We start from the raw sequence: 18,184 nt of genomic DNA on the forward strand, positions 1-18,184 counted from the left end.
TATCTTGGCTGTGCCTAGAACTGCACATTTCTGGACTGAGATGTCTGATGTTGTCCCTGGGATCTGTTTTAGCCACTGCTCCAGTTTGGGGGTGACTGCCCCGAGGGCCCCAATGACCACAGGCACCACTGTGGTCTTCACCTTCCAGGCCTTTTCCAGTTCCTCTCTGGCCCTGGTATTTCTCCAGTTTCTCGTGCTCCTTTTTCCTGATGTTTCCTGATTGTAATCACTTGGTATTGCTACATCCACCACAACGGCTTTCCTCTGTTGTTTATCCACCACCAGAATGTCCGGTTGGTTCGTCATTACCATTTTGTCTGTCTGGATCTGGAAGTCCCACAGGATCTTATCTCGGTCATTCTCCACCACCTTTGGGGGTGTTCCCCACTTTGGTCTTCCAGTCCATATTCTGCACAGATGTTCCTGTACACTTTGCCTGCCACTTGGTTATATCGTTCCATGTACGCTTTCCCTGCTAGCATCTTGCACCCTGCTGTTATGTGCTGGACTGTCTCAGGGGCCTCCTTGCACAACCTACACCTTGGGTCCTGTCTGGTGTGGTAGATCTGAGCCTCTATTGCTCTGGTGTTTAGGGCCTGTTCCTGTGCAGCCAGGATGAGAGCCTCTGTGCTGTCTTTGAGTCCAGCTTTTTCCAGCCATTGGTAGGATTTCCTGATATCAGCCACTTCAGTTATTTGTCGGTGGTTTATCCCATGTAGGGGCTTGTCCTCCCATGATGGTACCTCCAGCATCTCGTCCTCTGTTTCCCATTGTCTGAGACATTTGCTGAGCACATCGTCTGTTGAGGCTTTGTCCTTGATGTATTTATGGACCTTGGATGTTTCATCATGGACAGTGGCTCTCACACTCGCTAGTCCTCTGCCTCCTTCCTTACGGCTCGTGTACAGTCTCAGGATGCTGGATTTGGGGTGGAACCCTCCATGCATGGTTAGTAGCTTCCGAGTCTTAACATATATATATATATATATATATATATATATATATATATATATATATATATATATATATATATATATATATATATATATATATATATATATATATATACACACACACATACACACACACACACATAAAATGCCCTTTTTGGTTGAGGATTGTTTCAAATCTGCCTAAATCTGACCGTTATGCAAGTGTTTCAGCTCTACTTTAATGATAATGTGTTTTGTCCAGCAAATTAAAACACCTCACCTAATGTAGGGTTGCAAGTTTCTTTTATAAACTTATTTAATATGCTGCTTCCAAAACACCAATTTCCTAAAAACTAAATGATAACAGGGGATGGGGCTATTGCTAAAATCCGGCCCAGGGACTCGGTTGTCTGTCAATATTTAACAAATGAACTTTTTCTGTGTGTAACGTTGTACACACAAGAGCTCTGAGGGCAATGTCCTAACAAACAATCTCTGCTGGATTTTTTTCTGAGATCACTCTCAATTTAACATTCAAAAATGGAGGAAATGCAAAATTCAGGTCGTCCATATAACAAACTTATTAGTCAGGAGGAATTCACTGAAGATGAGCCTCATCTACCATCAAATCAGGAGAATCAAGGTATGTAAATCCAATGAGAGAGCATTGCAGACACACAAACGTTATCGTTTCTTCTTTGCTGTAGAGAATAAGGACTTATTATTTATTCAAAATTTGCATTTAGTTTTTGTATTTGAAAATGGGTGATATATTGAATATATCTATCTAGTTTTTATATTTTATTCTTTGCATCATTTTCTTTAATATCCATCTGTTGATGTCTGATATTTTCTGTGTAGTGACTGTGTCGACAATGAGACCTGAATCTACCATCGTGAATCGTTACAAAGTGCTAACAGCGAGCCTAGCAGCGTTAGCGGTGATTCTGCTACTGGTTAATATTGGCTTGGGAGTGTACTGTAAGTTATTTTTACCCAAGTAACTTTAAACTAATACTATGCATAGGATTTGAAGAGTGTTCCAGTAAATCAAGGATGGAAAAGTAAGAGATTAATGATTTGTCAAACCCGAGCTTCTGTGGTCAGATTTTTATGTCACATTATCATCCAAAACCAGACAATTTATGGGAAGCAATAAACTAAACACACAAGTATTTGAAACAAGAATTGAAACGTTAAGTGAAAGTAATCAAAAAACAGAATTTGAACCAATAATTATCAGATGCAGTTCAGATTAAAGTGCTACATATTTAATTAAAGATTTTTAAAACAGATTTGAACTGTTCTTTTTCATAGTAAAATAATTATACAACAAACAACTTAAATTATATATTTTTAAAAAGTAGAAAAAAGCCTCACATTTATTCCTCAAAACATCATTCTTGTCATTGTGGCCAAACAGCTCAGTTTTTATTTTGTATGACTATCCAAACCTCAATCCAGAAAAAAAGGTTTAGACTGAATGTTCAGATTGGACTACGATCTTAAATGCACATTAAAATTGTGTTAAGCGCAGCCACAATCCCAAACCTACTGAAAATGCACAACCATGCTTCAAATCAGGATTCAAGCAAGTATTAATGTAATCAAAAGGAAATATTTCAATTACGTAAGGAATAGGTGGTAAATATCCAGTCAGAAATATCCCAGGTCCTTACCACAGAAGAAAAAGTTAGTGTTTTTCTCAGCATTAACTAAAGAACATGTAGCCAAATATGACCTAGGATTAGGGTTCTATGACCCTAATCCTAGGGTCATAGAACTAACCCTAGGATTAGGGTTAGTTCTATGAATTTGCTCGAACCAGAATGTATATTTTGAATTCTGTGTATTACAGAAAATGTGCAATAAATTAAGAGCTTTGCATCAATTTCTGTTCTTAAAAATAATTTAAAAATCATTCCCCACTAAAAAAATGGTTCATATATGGTTAATCTGACAAAAACAATAACTACATGTAATAATAATTTGGTGTTTGTTTAAATTATCAGGTTAATTGTAAATGACTATAATATGTGCATTTCCTTTATTTACTGGCTGCAGATAACAAACTAACTGAAAACAACATAGTGAGAGACATCAGCGGAGAGATAAGAAAACTTCAAGCTTCTTATGACGCTATAGTGCAAAGTAGGGATGAAGTCAAGAAACAGCTGGCCATGGAGATCACCGAGCAGCAAGTCATCAAGTGGGAGCTCCAACACCAGACCGTCAGAGTCAAAGACTACGAAAAGCAGGTGGAAAAGTTGCAGGTGGACATTGCATCATTGCAATCCCATTTACCGATGATAAGTGAGAGGCTTTTTAATCCCTATATGTACAAACGCGTATTATAATTGCAAACCAGCCAATAGAATATTATGCTTCCCTCTTTTTATTTAAAAACAGAGGAGGGCTGCAGACACTGTTTGCCTGGATGGACTTTCATGAGCTCAAGCTGCTATTACTTCCCGTTTTCGGACACTTTTTACCGCACGTCGTGGAACGAGGCCCGGCAGTCCTGCAGGAGGCAGGGAGGAGACTTGGCCATTGTGAACAAGAGAGAAAAGCATGTAAGACATTCGGTCTAAGTTTTAATATTCTTAACATTTACATTTCATTTCAGAAAATATTTAGTGCTGTAAAAACGTATTTGCCATTTTAATTTGAATAGAATAGTTGTGCTATTCTTGGCTGCAACAGCTGCCATCAACCGGCAATGAGTCTTTTACGTCACTTTGACCCGCTCTTCTTTGCAAAATTGCTTTAATTTGGTCACATTGTAGGGTCAAGCCACAGCATAACCCATCTGTTCTTGAATTTCTATCTATGTTGTGCTACTTTTTGAAATTTTTTAGTCTACTTTGTGCTGTCAAACAGGTTCTATTCAAGTCCTGTTTTTATGCAGTAATCAGGTTAGTGTGGTTAGTAATACTGATCTCAACAAATGCAGATGCGTAGGGCCAGATTGGTTTTGAAGGTAGTAATTTTTCCCTTAATAAAAAAAAATAATCATTTGAAAACGTGTGTTACTTGGGTTATCTGCCTCCAATATATCAAAATGTGTTTAACAGAAGAAATCCGTAATGAGATAAATATTTTTCTACTACATTGCATATGTATCAGTGAACATCTGTTTATATTTTTTTGTCAGCTTGGAATAACTAGGCTCATAACAATTAATCAAGAGCATTCGAGACCAATGTTGCAAAGTGGTTTCTGGATCGGACTGAGAGACGTGGAAGAGGAAGGGGTCTGGAAATGGGTGGATGGGACGAGACTGACTGACGGGTAAAAATTATACAGTTGATAAACCAGTTTGAAACAAACAGTGTCAGAGCATAATTTACCTCTCAACAAAGCTACCAATTATTTATTTCAGGTTCTGGAACGTCGGAGAGCCAAACAACTCAAACAATGAGGACTGTGCCGCAGTGTACCCCAAAAGCAACCCATTCATGTCTTGGAATGATGCACCGTGCAATTATAACCTGAAGTGGATTTGTGAAATGGCACCGAGGTCTTTTGGATAACAAAATTACTCTTTTTAAAGTCCTACTTCTTTTTGCGGAAGCAACAATTGAGCATCACTACAGAGAGTCTTTTGTGCTGTTTCTTTATTGTTTATCCTACATAACCTATAAATGGCAGGGAAGATCAAACTACAAAAATTTTGTCTGAAAATACATACATTGTTAGTTTTTTGTATAACAAATATTTGACGCTACTATATATATATATATATATATATATATATATATATATATATATATATATATATATATAAAGGGAAAGGGAAAGGGAAAAAAATAAAGGGAACATTTAAACAACACAATATAACTCCAAGTAAATCAAACTTCTGTGAAATGAAACTGTCCACTTAGGAAGCAACACTGATTGACCCGACGAGGGTCCCCGTTGTCAATCAGTGTTGCTTCCTAAGTGGACAGTTTGATTTCACAGAAGTTTGATTTACTTGGAGTTATATTGTGTTGTTTAAGTGTTCCCTTTATTTTTTGGAGCAGTATATATATATATATATATATATATATATATATATATATATATATATATATATATATATATATATCAAAATTTAGCAGTTAATCATTAAAAAATTCTCCAGAGTTTTACAAAGATTTGTGTGAAATAAAAAGAGAAGTGTCCTTCTGTGCATATCTACAATACAACAGAGTGGAACTTTATGCAAAACAACATTTGGATTCAACTGAGGCAATTTATTTATGGGAAACACCCAGTACATCTTTATCAAACTAGAGTAAATATGTCATCCCATGATTTATTCTGTAAATCTGGATTTTTAGTTACCCTTCTGTTATGAATAAACATAAATGACAACTAATGTTTTCCATCTGACTAACCTGCCCGTCTTTTACTACTTTCTCAACTTTTTGGTCGGATGTCTGATGGCTCACAGAACTGCAAAGTGCTGCCGAAGCTGCTTGAGGAGCTGCTGAGTGTCGATGTGCTCTGGAAAAGCGTCCTCAGACTTTTGAGCTGCAATGTAACTGCTCTGAAGGTCTCCAATCTGGACATAGACAAAAGACATCCATATTATATATGTATGTACATATGAAAGTGATTAATTACTTGATAGAAATTCACTGTTTAAACGCTATATTACACAGTAGAGCTTTACCTTTTCACACAGAATGGAGAGATTGAAGTTTGGCTCATACATGTGAGGGGCCAGCAACGCTGCTGTCTGCAGGAAGGCTTTCGACTGGATAAGAGATATTTTTATAAATACATCTTATCAGAATGCACTAAAAATTTACTCAAAATTCTGTGATGAAGAGAAGATAAAAGGTCCTTATTGTGACTCACAGAAAAAAAAAAAAATTGAAGTTGCGGTTTACGTTTACAAGTTTTCAGAATATGAACAGCTGGTGTAAAACAAGAACAGCTAATATAAAAAAAGAGACAAATTGAACAAAAACAAAAAACAGATTAATCAAATTTATTAAAAGGTTTATTTATTGGCTAATATGTAATAATATGGATCATTCTTCTTTAATAACAAAAATAATCCATATGTAGATATAAGAACACTTAAAAACAGTATAATTGGTAGCCATCTTTTGATATTACTACACATTTTACTGGTTTTGTTTTTTTTCTCTCAAAAGGCAAACACCTACATGAAATCTCAAAAAAGAAATCTCTATTCTCACCTGCTCAATATGACCTTTTCGCAGTTCCAGTACCGCCAGGTTGTTGTAGGCCTCAGCATGATCATTATTGAAAGCTAGGGTCAGTTTAAAACACTGATATGCCAGCGTCAAGTCCCCGATGCCCTTTAAACACACAATGTAATATTAACTTCTATGATTTTTATATCAATAAATGGCTCTTTTTGTGCAAGTAGTATTTTTTTTCTATAGTTTGCTGACTCACCACAGCAACATGCCCAATATTGTACCAGACATCCGCCTGCTCTTCATCACTGGCCACCAGTGACAGAGCTCTCTCAAATGAGGACAGAGTCATGTCGTACTGTTGTGCATAGAAACAGCAGAGGCCCAGGTTGTTGTACAGCTGGCAGTTATATACTCCCATCTGGAGAAGCCGTCTAGGAAGACAACAAGCGTGCTCAATCAACCATAACTGTGCAAAAGGTTTACACTTTAAATTTTGAAAATATGGTGCCAGCTTAACGGGAAGGTAAATTTGTCTGACCTGTAGAACCGCAGGGCGATCTCAGGCTGGTCGGTATAGAAGTGATTGCTGCCTATGCAGGCGATCGCCTCTACATGTGTGTTATCCTGCTTCAAGACCTCTTTGTAGTACTCTGTGGCTGACGTAATGTTGTTCATCTCCTGGAAAGAAATCCCATTAGAAACAGAAAATATCTAATTTAAATCATGACAGGAGACTGAGAAGGCTTTATGTCGACATATATACCTCATGGATGCGGGCGATTCCCGTTAGAAGAGTGACCTCACCAGGGAAGTGGTCCAGGCCTTCCTTGAATAGGTTGAGGGCTGTTATTGGTTGATCCATACGCTGATAAACCTTGAAGAAATAAAACAACCATGATTTTGCATTTAATGATTTCTTAAACATGCTCAGAGTTACTAAGAACAGAAGTCATAGTTTAGTCACTACCTTTGTGAGGTAGAGATACGTATCTACCACATCCTGCTGGTTAAGAGCTGATCGAAACTGTTTCTCGGCTTCTCTGTATAAACCAAGTCTGAAAAGGTAAAACACAAAGTTAAACAGCACAGTTTCATAAGAAACACCAGTGTTACATCTGCACAGTTTTGATGGTTGTGAGACATTCTTACCTGTAGTAACATTTTCCTAGTTGAACCTTCCACCACCAATCTTTGAACTGTGCGTGCTCAGTAGCTTGAGCTGCTAAATCTAAAGCCTGTACAGAAAATTAAGCCACATATATTAGCAGCCAATGATCAGAAACTAAAAACTCAAGATATATTCCACACGGGAGAGGAACACTTACATTTTTAACATCATTTTCATGGTGAAAGATGTACTCAAATAAAGTCTGCAAAGACAAATTTGGATCACATTAAACGTGGAAAAATAAAATATTGTACTAAATTGCTGGAAGGAAGATTTTTGTCTTACCCTGGACAAACTTGGCTTTTGAGAATACTTGGACAGGTTTATTCTCGACAAATTTATAAAAGGTCCTTCTGGATTGGTTAGCATTGAAGCCTAGTGGAAAGCGGGATACAGTGTTAAACATCTGATGGAAATTAAATTCAGAAATAACCTGATTAATCTTTTGTGAGAGCCTTGTGTGTACTGTGATGGTCATTTTTACTGGCAGACCTGTCAAAATGTATAGAAAGTCTTTAAATGAATCCATCGTTGAGTACAGTTGCATGTTCTGACACTTAAAATTATAAAAAAATTTCTACCATAAATCAGAGTATATTGATAATGAGAGAAGGAATTTCATAGCATAACTGATTTGATCATTGTTGTTAGTCCAAACAGTGTCTTTTAAATTAAATACAACCTACCATTCAATAAATAATAATACTCTTGAAAAGTTTATTTATTTCAGTGACTCCTTCCCTAAGTGAAACACATTTAGATTAATTAGACAAACACAAATGTTTTAACACCTCTATTTCTCTTAATCCTTATCATTTTTTGCTAGTAACCAATGAAAATACAATATTTAAGATTAGAATGCTCCATTAGATCAACAAAAATCAATTAAAGAACAGAAATGTGGGCTTAAAGAAAAAATTCATTTAATATCTGATTAAGGTTGTTATTTTCAAAAGGTACCTTTAATCTCACAAACAAGATTTGTCTGAACATATTCTCTAATTGAATATTAATGTATAGTTGAATTGAATTTATTTGATACATACAAGATTTCTTTTTAAATCAACAGCAGGATTGTAGTAATTCCTTTAAAAATAGATAGTTCCAAGTGGGATATTTTTCCCAGTGAATAAACAAAAAAAAAATTCTACATTTTATAATGTAAGACTATGCTGTACCAATAAAATATTTATTTATTTTAAGGCTTTTTAGACATCTTGACCAGGGGATTCAATACATATTATTTGACACTATATATATTGGTAACTAAAAGCTAATTTGTCAAATAATCTATATCTAGTTAATCTTAAAATAGTCCAATATCTTTTTTGGAGAAACCCTGCTGTTTCTTTGTGGATAGACTGTGTTTGCACATGAACACTCACAGTTCCCAAACGAATGAATCTACCAGAAGAACTAGTGACAGGACGCGCTGTGCTTGCAGTGCGTGGGGTTTTGATTGCCTGCTCCATCGTTCCTGGACGCCCTGACTGTGTGCTGGGTCTCACAAAGCCTGTGATAGGACGCCCTGATTGTGTCATAGGCCTAAAAATTTAAGACAACAGTTTCTTTTAAGATTATTGGTGATTTTAATTCTATTATAATATTATTCTATTATGATATAAAGGAATCATACCTGACTGCTGGAGTGGGACCACCACCCTGACTTGTTCCAGGGAGTCTCAGTGATGTTCCAGGTCCTAAAAGAGGGTTTTACCAATACAATTTCTCACTGAGAAAGTGTTACCAGAATTAAAACATTTTTTAAGGTTTTTACTTTACAATGGTGTGCTGACGAAGAGCTGAAACCTACGTGCAACTTGTGCGATAGAGCTCTCATCCAGCATCATCTCAGCAATTCCTTCCTGGTCAACATCAACTTCATCAATGTACACCATCTCTGTGAGGGCTCTGGTTTTTAAGCTCCATGCTGCCTGTGATACAGAAACATAGATAGCACTCAAATACAGCTAAAGGTGAATGTTAGGATCAAGCCCTTTGATGAATTATGGACATAAAACAAACAGACGAAAACACTGGAGCTGAAAGCAGTATTGTATTACCTCTGAGATAAGAAAAGATGAGTCCTTAATATGACATGCAGTGAAATACAGAGAGGAGTAAAACCAGGGTGTAAAGGATACACGGAGGAAAATACATAAAAAAACATGCAAAGGAAAGAAGAGAAGAAACATAAAGTCAAGCAGAAAATAGCAAAAAATGATTGTGGTGGCTTAAATAAATACAAATACAAGGAGTTTCACTGAGTTATGGTACACGCAGAATACTAATCTGGATTACTCCGTAGCAGCTTTACAAATGTGTTAGCGTACTAGCAGACTCTGCTAACTATAACGGTATTACCTGGTCGTAGGGACTGTCTTGCAATATTTTGCTACAAATATCTGAACATTGTTGAAACTTTCGCCTCCTGAAATAGCTCAATGCAAGAAACAAAGGGTCCATCGTAACCTCCATGGCTGTGTCAGACTGTAAACTCTGCTAGCGAGCTGCTAAACAGGAATAAAGCGATGGCGAATCTGAAGCTTCTTTGGTTACTTGGCAACAGACGGGAAGGCGGTTCCTCTCTACCGGTTGCACAAGACCGGAACTTCCGGCAAAGACATAAAATAAAACCTGTAGGTTATAGTAAAATCTTTAAACTTCTATAAATAAGTTGTAAAAGGCTATAGTACATGTCAATGTGATGTGAAAAACATGCTAACTACGTCTATTCCTTTAATATTTTGCCAACTGCTTCGTGAAAGATTTTGAAGTTCTTAAATTTTAACCAGTCAGTGGTTAAAACAAAATTAGAACTATCTTTTATTTTAATTTGCTTTATTTTTATTTGACCTAATGATGTTCTAAAAGCGATTACGTGTTTATCTTCAGCCAGGACATGCATTTAAAATAATGATAATAATGATAGTAGTAGCAGTACTAGTAGTAGTAATAAAAGCACATAATAACAATTCTTTAATATAATAAAGTTTTTATTGCATTTTGCTTCATTTTCTTATATATAGATTTTTAAATTTATTTATTTATTTTTGCTTAATCTTTTTCAGCCGAGTTCTGCAAATCTTTTGGGCTTTTGAGAATACAGTTGAACCATTCTTGTTCCAAAATAATTATTCAATGTCTATGTACTACGATGTTCAGATTACTATTAATGTACTCAAACATACATAACTACACCCCCACTAGTAATTGTTTGAAAGTACCAAGTACATTTTCAAGCCAAGCCTGAATAATCCTGAAATTTTACCTTGACTGACATTGTCATTTAAATTGTTATTTAAATTATTTGATTTCTTCCATGCTCCAATATGCTTAAAAACCAAGTCTGTGCCAGGAAATTAAATTTAATTTTAATAAATTGTACCATTTCTGATAGGAAGAGTGGTCAAACACCCCATTAGAATAATGCCAAAGGTTTGTTGACGGTTACAAAAGTATTAGGTTTCTCTACATCCCAAGGGTCACTTAGTCATATTTTAGTGGGACTGTATGTAAAGCTTAACTTTTACTCTCCATGCACTGGAGAAAATCCACAATAAACTCATACTTATGCACCCACTTCAGGCTGTCAAATTTAATTGAAGTTGGTTGTTTTACAGTCATTCCACTCCAAAAGAAAAGAAAAAGAAAAAGAAACGAAATGTTCAGATGGACATTTGAACATGGCAAAAACTATTTACCAAAAAACTGTGGTGTGTAGGTGATATAAAGGTTGCATTTCTTAAGTTGCTTCAGGGCCAAACAAATTTGGAAATATGTTTAAAGTATAATAGAAAATTTGCTTTGAATGTTGTAATAATTTCCTGTATTTATTTTATTTTATCAAACAAAATAGATGAAAATCAGTTGTGTCGTGATGGGGAACGTCTCCACCTTCTTTCTGTCCTCGCAGATGAGTCAAAGGACGTGATTGGTTGATCGTCTGCTCCGTCAGTACTGTGGGCGGGGGTTGTTGGAATACAGTACAGCTCCATCTTTGGAGGATTTGACAGGAGCTTTGACCTGTGTCGAAGAGGAGCGAACGCCCGCGACGGAAGAAGTGCAAGAAGACTTTCACAATGAAAAGAGCGACGTAGAAAATTGTTTCTCAGAGATCTGTAGTCCGAGCAGCCAGCCAGACTTTTTTAAATTCTTACACAACCCTGAGAAAATGCCTCATTTCTGCTCCTTCTGGACTGGTTAGAATCCAACGGAACTAATGTAACAACGGAGGCTTAAAAATAAATCCTTTTTGGCGAATGACACTGTATCAGAAAGACTACGTGACAGCACCGGAGAGACACATATTGAGGGAGAGATGGCTGACAGGACTGCTCCCAACTGCCACCTGAGACTGGAGTGGGTGTACGGATACCGGGGACATCAGTGCCGCAACAACCTGTACTACACCGCCGCCAAGGAAATTGTCTATTTCGTCGCGGGTGTGGGAGTTGTGTACAACACCCGGGAGCACAAGCAGAAATTTTACTTGGGGCACAACGATGACATAATAAGGTAGAGTAAAATCAGACATGTTAATTTTTTTTGTTTGTTTTTGTCTTGTTTGTTTGGTTTTTTTTTTTTTTTTTTTTTGCTTCAGCACCACGGACAGCACCAGACTCCCGGTAGTCCGTGCACTGACAGTGTGCTGTTGACATTGTGGATGCAGGCGTCACCTTGTGCGGTGTAATATGATATGAAAGCAGCATATCCATAAATTGTATAGCGAGGTTGAGCTTTATGCTTAAGGTCAGATGATTTTAATCAGCCACTCTATATCACGCTGCTCCCACTCCATATGCCAAATGTTCTGGCCCCCTACTTATCCCATAATTACAATGCAAAACTCAAATATAAGCAACAATAAGCGAATTATTTACTGGAATATGAATAAGAGAAAATATTTATGATTTTTTTTTTCTTAATTTACCTTCAATTACAGATCAGCCTGTGAAATTACAAATCAGATTTCATGTAATTTTACACATTTAAAATTACACTTAATACCTAAAATTAATGTGTCATGATGCGTTCAGGCGTCATGACAAAAAAGGTTAAAAAATGACAGCATGTGTCCCTGTTTGACTTTACCCATTTACCAGTATAAATAAATAAATAAATAAATAAATAAATAAATAAATAAATAAATAAATAAATAAATAAATAAATGTTCTTGAATCAGGATAACTTTGATAAATAATGTAAAAATAATGTAAAAAACAAAATACATTCAACACAATGTGTCCAATAAATCACATTGTGTATGAATAAATTAATAAGAAAGCAAGGAAATAAATAATAATAATGTAAAAAGTCAATCAATCAATCACTCAAACAACAAAGAAACAGGAAATAAATAAGTAGATAAAAATGAGTGACTATCTCTCCAACTAAATGTTGATCGTCTCAATGGGACAATTACTGTTACAGTTTGCTATCGAATACATAACATGAGAAAAGGAACAAAATGAATAGGGCCTGAAAATGTACAAAATAATACATTCATTCATGACATGATCCATTTGCTTATATAAACAAACAATAAATCAAATAGATGAACTAAAAATATTCAAATAAACTTTGACTGTCTCCAAGGAGAAATTGGATTTCTAGCAAGTGAATATGTTTGTCAATACATTTTTCATTTGACATTTCAGTAAAGCAGCAGTTTGGTGTGAATATGTGTCATATTCATTCATTTACCGGGGTGACCTCTGCCCAACCAAAGGATTTGTTAATAAAAAAAGATTTGGGATAAAATGTACATTTTTAAACTAACATGCTTAATTTAAATTAAAATAATTTTGATGATGAATTCGATATTCAATATAATATTCACTGCAGCGGCGTAAATGCTTTTTTTTTCTCTCAGCATGCCCTTATACAACGAACTGTCTCCAGCACCTCAGAGATCATGTTGACATGTATGTGCAGGGGTTGGCCTGGAGATGACAAGCTTTATAAAATGTGCCGGTCGTCAGCTGGGCTTGTACTCCATTATTAATCGCACAATAAAGAGACAGTAACCGCCAGTTGCCCTGTGCCTGGTCAAGTTCTTCGGTTCAAACATGCCACAAAAAGGAGGCACTGCAAACCACACTGGGATGTTTCAACTCACTATTTGTGTTTCAAAGATTTAGACACTATGCTAAACATTTGTTCTTTTTTGAAAAATCTGCTAATACAAAGTAGAAGTGGAAGAAAGAGGACAGATACATAGCTTTCTCAGTTAGATAGTATTTTGAGTTTTTGGTAAGCTTAAGTGATGTGAAAAGTTTATATTTTGCTTCCAAGGAGCTAGTCGTTCATGCAACATATTAAAATGGTCTTGATCGGTTGTTTCTGAAAGTATTTTAAATTTTTTCTTTAGATTTTGTTCTTTTAATCGATTTCTGTCCAGATGTTGACAGCATGTTGTGAAGAGTGCTTTAAAAATGAGAAAATGCACAAAAAAATGTCAAAAAATGTAGAGTTTTTATAGTTTTTGATAGTTAGATGTGTAATGACAGAATGATAGCTTGCCGGTAACAAAATCCTTAAAGATATCTTATAAAATAGGTTATATAGCTAGATGTTCTTTGTGGACGCATCACTGGCTCATCCCTTGAGCTTAGTAGACAATTTATGCTTGAATGATGAAGATTTAAGTGCCTTAGCAAACAAACATCCTTCCTTTGAGCAAGTCAGAAGACAACCAAATCAAAAATAATGATAAAAAGATAATAGTAAAGGAATCGTCCATGTTAAAATGTAGCTATCAAATATTTTCACATTTAAACATGTTGTAATATTCAGATGTGGCTTTTTTCTTCACAAAAGAGTCTTTTCCTTGGATAAGGGATAATAATTTATAATGACTTGGAGATACTGAAATTATGCTAACAGAATTCCTTTCATAATATAATAGACATTGGATCCCCTCACAGCAGAGGTCAGGAGTTCAGGTTTTCTATTAATGTATCACCTGGTTGTAGTCGCATTAATATGTCTTAAGTAATCAGGTGAGATGTTAGAGGAGTGCACAACCTTTCGTGACACCACCAAGAGTAAAGAGCTGCAGATAAGTGCTCTCATGTTGCAGTAATTCATATGGAAAAGATGGCGTCCTGTCAGAGTGCAGCTATGATACACTCTGGTTGTCATATTATAATTTAGAGTGGCCTTTAATTTCAGGGTTTTATGTTTTCATAAGAAGTTCAGAATATTTCCCAGATTTGTTCCCTGTCCTATTGCCTATCCATCCGTCCATCCCTTGTTCATATTTTAAACTCACTTTTAGCATTGTGAAAATGTTTATAGACATGATTTTTGGTTTTATACTTCAACAACGGTCAATAGGAAATTTTGACATAGAGATGTACAGACCGCTTTAAAAAAGATTCTCACTTACTGCCTTGATAAGCTTTTATCCCACTCTAGTTTTAAAAGAAATGATGGAGGGACTTTTGTTGAGTTTATGGTTTTCATTTAGCTCTTTTCTCCGTGGCTCATTGATTCTTTGTCAGAAATATAACTCAACATATTGCCTGGTGACTGTGCAGAAGCTTCAGTTAAAATGAAATTCGCAATGAAACGGAAACAACCAAATCATCAACATGTTTTTATTGTCTTTGGAGTTTCAATACTGCATAGAACTGCTTGGGCTGCAATAAACCTTTAGTAAATATACGACCAAGTATGATGCATTTACATGCGTGTAATATATTTGGCCAGCCAGATATCCAAACCCAATTTATAAAACAGTGTTTGAGATGCTGAAGCATGTAGAGAGAGGACCAAAATAATCTGAGAAAAGAAAGAAAGAATGAATTCATTCACTTCTAGTCTTAGTCGTAGTTTTGTCTGGTATCAAACAACAGAAACATATAATTTATGTAAAGAGAAGCAAAAGCATAGAAGTCTTGGTGTCAAGTCAATTCAATCTTTTCTGTTTGATCAACAATTAATGGGTGCAGTTTTTGAAGATTTCAGTTTTAATTTGATCTCTTTTTTGAAGCTACTTACACTGTGCCTCAAAGTATTTGCAATAATAATAACAATAATAAAGATCAAAACAGCTTTATTAAAAGTTTTGTAATCATGTTTGATCAGACTGAGTTATCGGGTATTTTTTAAGTAGGCATATAAATAAATATACATTCTCAGCAAAGTTAGATATTGTTATTGATTGGGGAGTGCTAATATGGTTGCCTGGGTGACTTCAAAACCTTGAGTTGTTCTTTAATATCAGGTCAATACAAATTTTCGAAACAAGCAACAGTAGAAAGAGCAATTAGTCTGTAGATGAATGTTTAATGACTTTAGCACCACAATCTTTTCAGCTGTTTTAGAAATATTGACTGATTCATGTGAACGCTGTCAAGAAACTTCAATGATCACAGGAATTAAAGCCTGCCTCCTACTTTATGGTGGACCAAAAGCCAGAAATACTTTTTTGTTACTAAGAAAAAATGAGAGAAGCTGTCAATGCAGCTACAAAGATCGGGCAATTAGCATGTTAAGTTTGCAAAAAGTCTTAGTATAAAGTTTGTTCAAATGAAAGTTTCTTTTCATTATATTTTGCTGGGATGCAATGTGCTAGTTCAAGAAGGAGGTTTCTAAAAGACTGCTGGAGAGAAATTGCATTTTTATTCAGCCCTCTTTTACTCTGAGATCCACACCAGCCCTACTGTGAAACATAATACAGACAGAATCATGCTGTGGGGATGTTCTTCTCCAGCATGGTTGGGGAAATGGTCAAAGTTGATGAAAGGAAGCTAAATACATGATTATCCTTGTAGAAAACCTGTTAGAGGCGCCAAACGTTTTGATCTCCGGGTAGAAGTTCACCTTCCAGCACAACAACAGCTCTAAACATACAGCCAGAGCTACAACTGAATGGTTTATATTTCATGTTTTAGAATGATCCAACGAGCCGATCGAAATCCAACTGAAAATCTGTCACAACACTTGAAATCTTTACAAAAGTATGTTTGCAAATCCTCTCCATCCATTCTGACCAAGCTTCAGCTATTTTGCAAACAGGAATGGTCAAAAACATCAAACATGTAAAAGAAGAATATTCCTTTCACTTTCAACTATACACTTAGCAGCCTATGTTTGGTTGTGATGTGACAAAATGTAAAAAAGTACAATGGGTGTGAATAGTTTTGCAAGACACTGTGATTTTAATGCAAGGTTGTTAAAGAGAATGGTTATATCTTTACTGTACCTTGTTCTGTATTTCTATCCAGAGAAGTGTGGCAGCTGTTAGAATTAAGGGTCCACCTGCAGGACACCAGAGGCAGAAGACTGAAAAAAAAGCAATTTATAAAACCTAATGAAACCGAAGAGTTAAACACCAGAGCACTTTCTACAAAGAGAAAACAACCCAAAAATGAACATTATAGTAAAATGAACTCATAAATGCAGAGCAAGGAGGACAACAGGGGAATACATCTGTCAGAACATGGACAAACACAAGCGGTACACGTGGAAACAATGATGACAATCACAGGTGAAGGTAAAACAAAGCATAACTAATGAGAACAGAGTCTAAATATTTACATCAAAGGCACAATGAGGCCTTACGGTGTCTCAAATTTCTGAGAATATTATATTTTGATAGCTCTAATGCTAATTTTCTGATTGCGTATTCCTGTTTTTTTTTTTTTGTACAAAGATTAAGCGTGAGAAATGTTTTTTTTAATGTTACTAGACATACATGTCATTTTTGAGAATCTCACTCAACTGTGAAATGCACATCTATCATACTATGCTAAGCGGTCTGGCTTGTTTAATATTTTAAAAAATGACCAGCATGTTTATGCTCATGTAAATGCTTTGAGATGAGATAATGAATGGAAATCTGGTCCCTGAAGAGCATATCTGTCCTATCAAGTTAGGATCCTTTACAGTTTATGCACTTACTGTGGCACACGAGTCTTATTTACGCCTGCTCTTATGAAAATGGCTTAGTGCTGTGAACAAATGCTAAACTTCTGATTGTTTTGAGACACTTACGATTTGCTATAAAAATATCTAATTTAATATCATCCTTGACACAAATTGGGCAGAAATGGACACAACATAAACAACACTCTGACCATTTCCTTTCATCTGACGTAACAGTTTAGATCAAATTAGTGATGCTTGGTCACCATTTGAAGCAAAAAGATCTTAAACAGACTGTTTTTTTTATGGATTAAGGGAAACATTAAGGTTCTTGAATGGCCCCAACCTCAACCTGATTAGAAATTTAATGAAAAATATTGTGGATTATACCTGGAAGGCAGGTACAAGCCAAGAAACAACCCAGCTTATTTACAGTCTACCATTTCTGCAAGAAGATTGGTCAAATATCTTAACAGAAGCTTTTTGATAAAAACAAAAAGTGTGTACTTTCACTGCGACTTGCTGAGGCACATATATATTAGAAGTCTTATATGTAATAATTTGCAATAAAAGCAAACTTTTGTAATTATTAGAACCAAACGTGTTTTATTCTGTTTTCATTAATTAATTTCTAAAGCTAAAGTAATATTCACTGTTTTTTTTTTTTTTTGTTGATAATCAAATCAAGATGAAGTCAACTGGTATATTTCAAATTTGCTGTATGTAGAACAAAAACAAACATATTATGCAGCTAATTTTATCTTGACGTTTACTAAGCTGTTTTTAAATTTGGGTTTCAGAAACTAATTTGAAAGCAATTTTCGATATTGCAGGAGATGTCCCTACTATATTGTTAGTTTCTTTTTTAGTTATTCACGAAAATTGCGCCCTAAACATCATAATTTACTATAACCATAACCAGAAGTTGGTATCTTTGAAATCCAGAAACAGATAATCACTTTTATCTTAAAAGGACTGGCTTCAGCTGTCCTTCACTTCTTGTGCTGCATATTTGTTTTCACCTTGAGAAATCGCCTCCCGAGGCT

At 35.5% G+C, this 18,184-nt stretch overlaps 3 protein-coding genes across 9 annotated transcripts in view; 2 read left to right on the plus strand and 1 right to left on the minus strand.

Annotated features, from left to right (window-relative positions):
- The first annotated feature begins 1,078 nt into the window (after window positions 1-1,078).
- On the plus strand, window positions 1,079-4,672 carry LOC103459071 (uncharacterized). Its single transcript, XM_017302373.2, has 6 exons — window positions 1,079-1,575; window positions 1,794-1,913; window positions 2,997-3,245; window positions 3,342-3,505; window positions 4,087-4,223; window positions 4,315-4,672. The coding sequence occupies exons 1-6, from the start codon at window positions 1,473-1,475 to the stop codon at window positions 4,463-4,465; spliced, it is 924 nt and encodes a 307-aa protein (XP_017157862.2). The 5' UTR covers window positions 1,079-1,472; the 3' UTR covers window positions 4,466-4,672.
- Window positions 4,673-5,149: 477 nt separating this feature from the next.
- ttc8 (tetratricopeptide repeat domain 8) lies at window positions 5,150-9,845 on the minus strand. Of its 2 annotated transcripts, XM_008400242.3 has the most exons (15): window positions 9,627-9,845; window positions 9,326-9,349; window positions 9,076-9,196; window positions 8,899-8,962; window positions 8,648-8,807; window positions 7,548-7,637; window positions 7,420-7,464; window positions 7,244-7,329; window positions 7,062-7,149; window positions 6,858-6,968; window positions 6,633-6,772; window positions 6,351-6,525; window positions 6,128-6,250; window positions 5,593-5,676; window positions 5,150-5,481 (listed from the first exon to the last, which is right to left on the minus strand). In XM_008400242.3, the coding sequence occupies exons 1-15, from the start codon at window positions 9,738-9,740 to the stop codon at window positions 5,365-5,367; spliced, it is 1,542 nt and encodes a 513-aa protein (XP_008398464.1). In that variant the 5' UTR covers window positions 9,741-9,845; the 3' UTR covers window positions 5,150-5,364. The 2 variants fall into 2 exon arrangements, with proteins under 2 accessions (XP_008398464.1, XP_008398465.1); XM_008400243.3 differs by lacking the exon at window positions 9,326-9,349 and having other exon boundaries at window positions 9,627-9,844.
- A 1,277-nt stretch (window positions 9,846-11,122) lies between these two features.
- The window catches only part of eml5 (EMAP like 5), a 45,621-nt gene continuing 38,559 nt past the window's right edge, over window positions 11,123-18,184 (plus strand). For 2 of the 6 annotated variants that reach the window (XM_008400237.3, XM_081603379.1), the window contains exon 1: window positions 11,160-11,780. In XM_008400237.3, the coding sequence (XP_008398459.1) occupies window positions 11,584-11,780 (197 nt within the window). In that variant the 5' untranslated portion in view covers window positions 11,160-11,583. Of the gene's footprint in view, window positions 11,781-18,184 lie in introns of all 6 variants that reach the window. The other 4 variants (XM_008400238.3, XM_081603380.1, XM_008400241.3 and 1 more) reach the window with 3 other exon arrangements.

Source organism: Poecilia reticulata, chromosome 22 (assembly GCF_904066995.2).
Source record: "Poecilia reticulata chromosome 22, P_reticulata-male-v2, whole genome shotgun sequence".
NCBI lineage: Eukaryota > Metazoa > Chordata > Actinopteri > Cyprinodontiformes > Poeciliidae > Poecilia > Poecilia reticulata.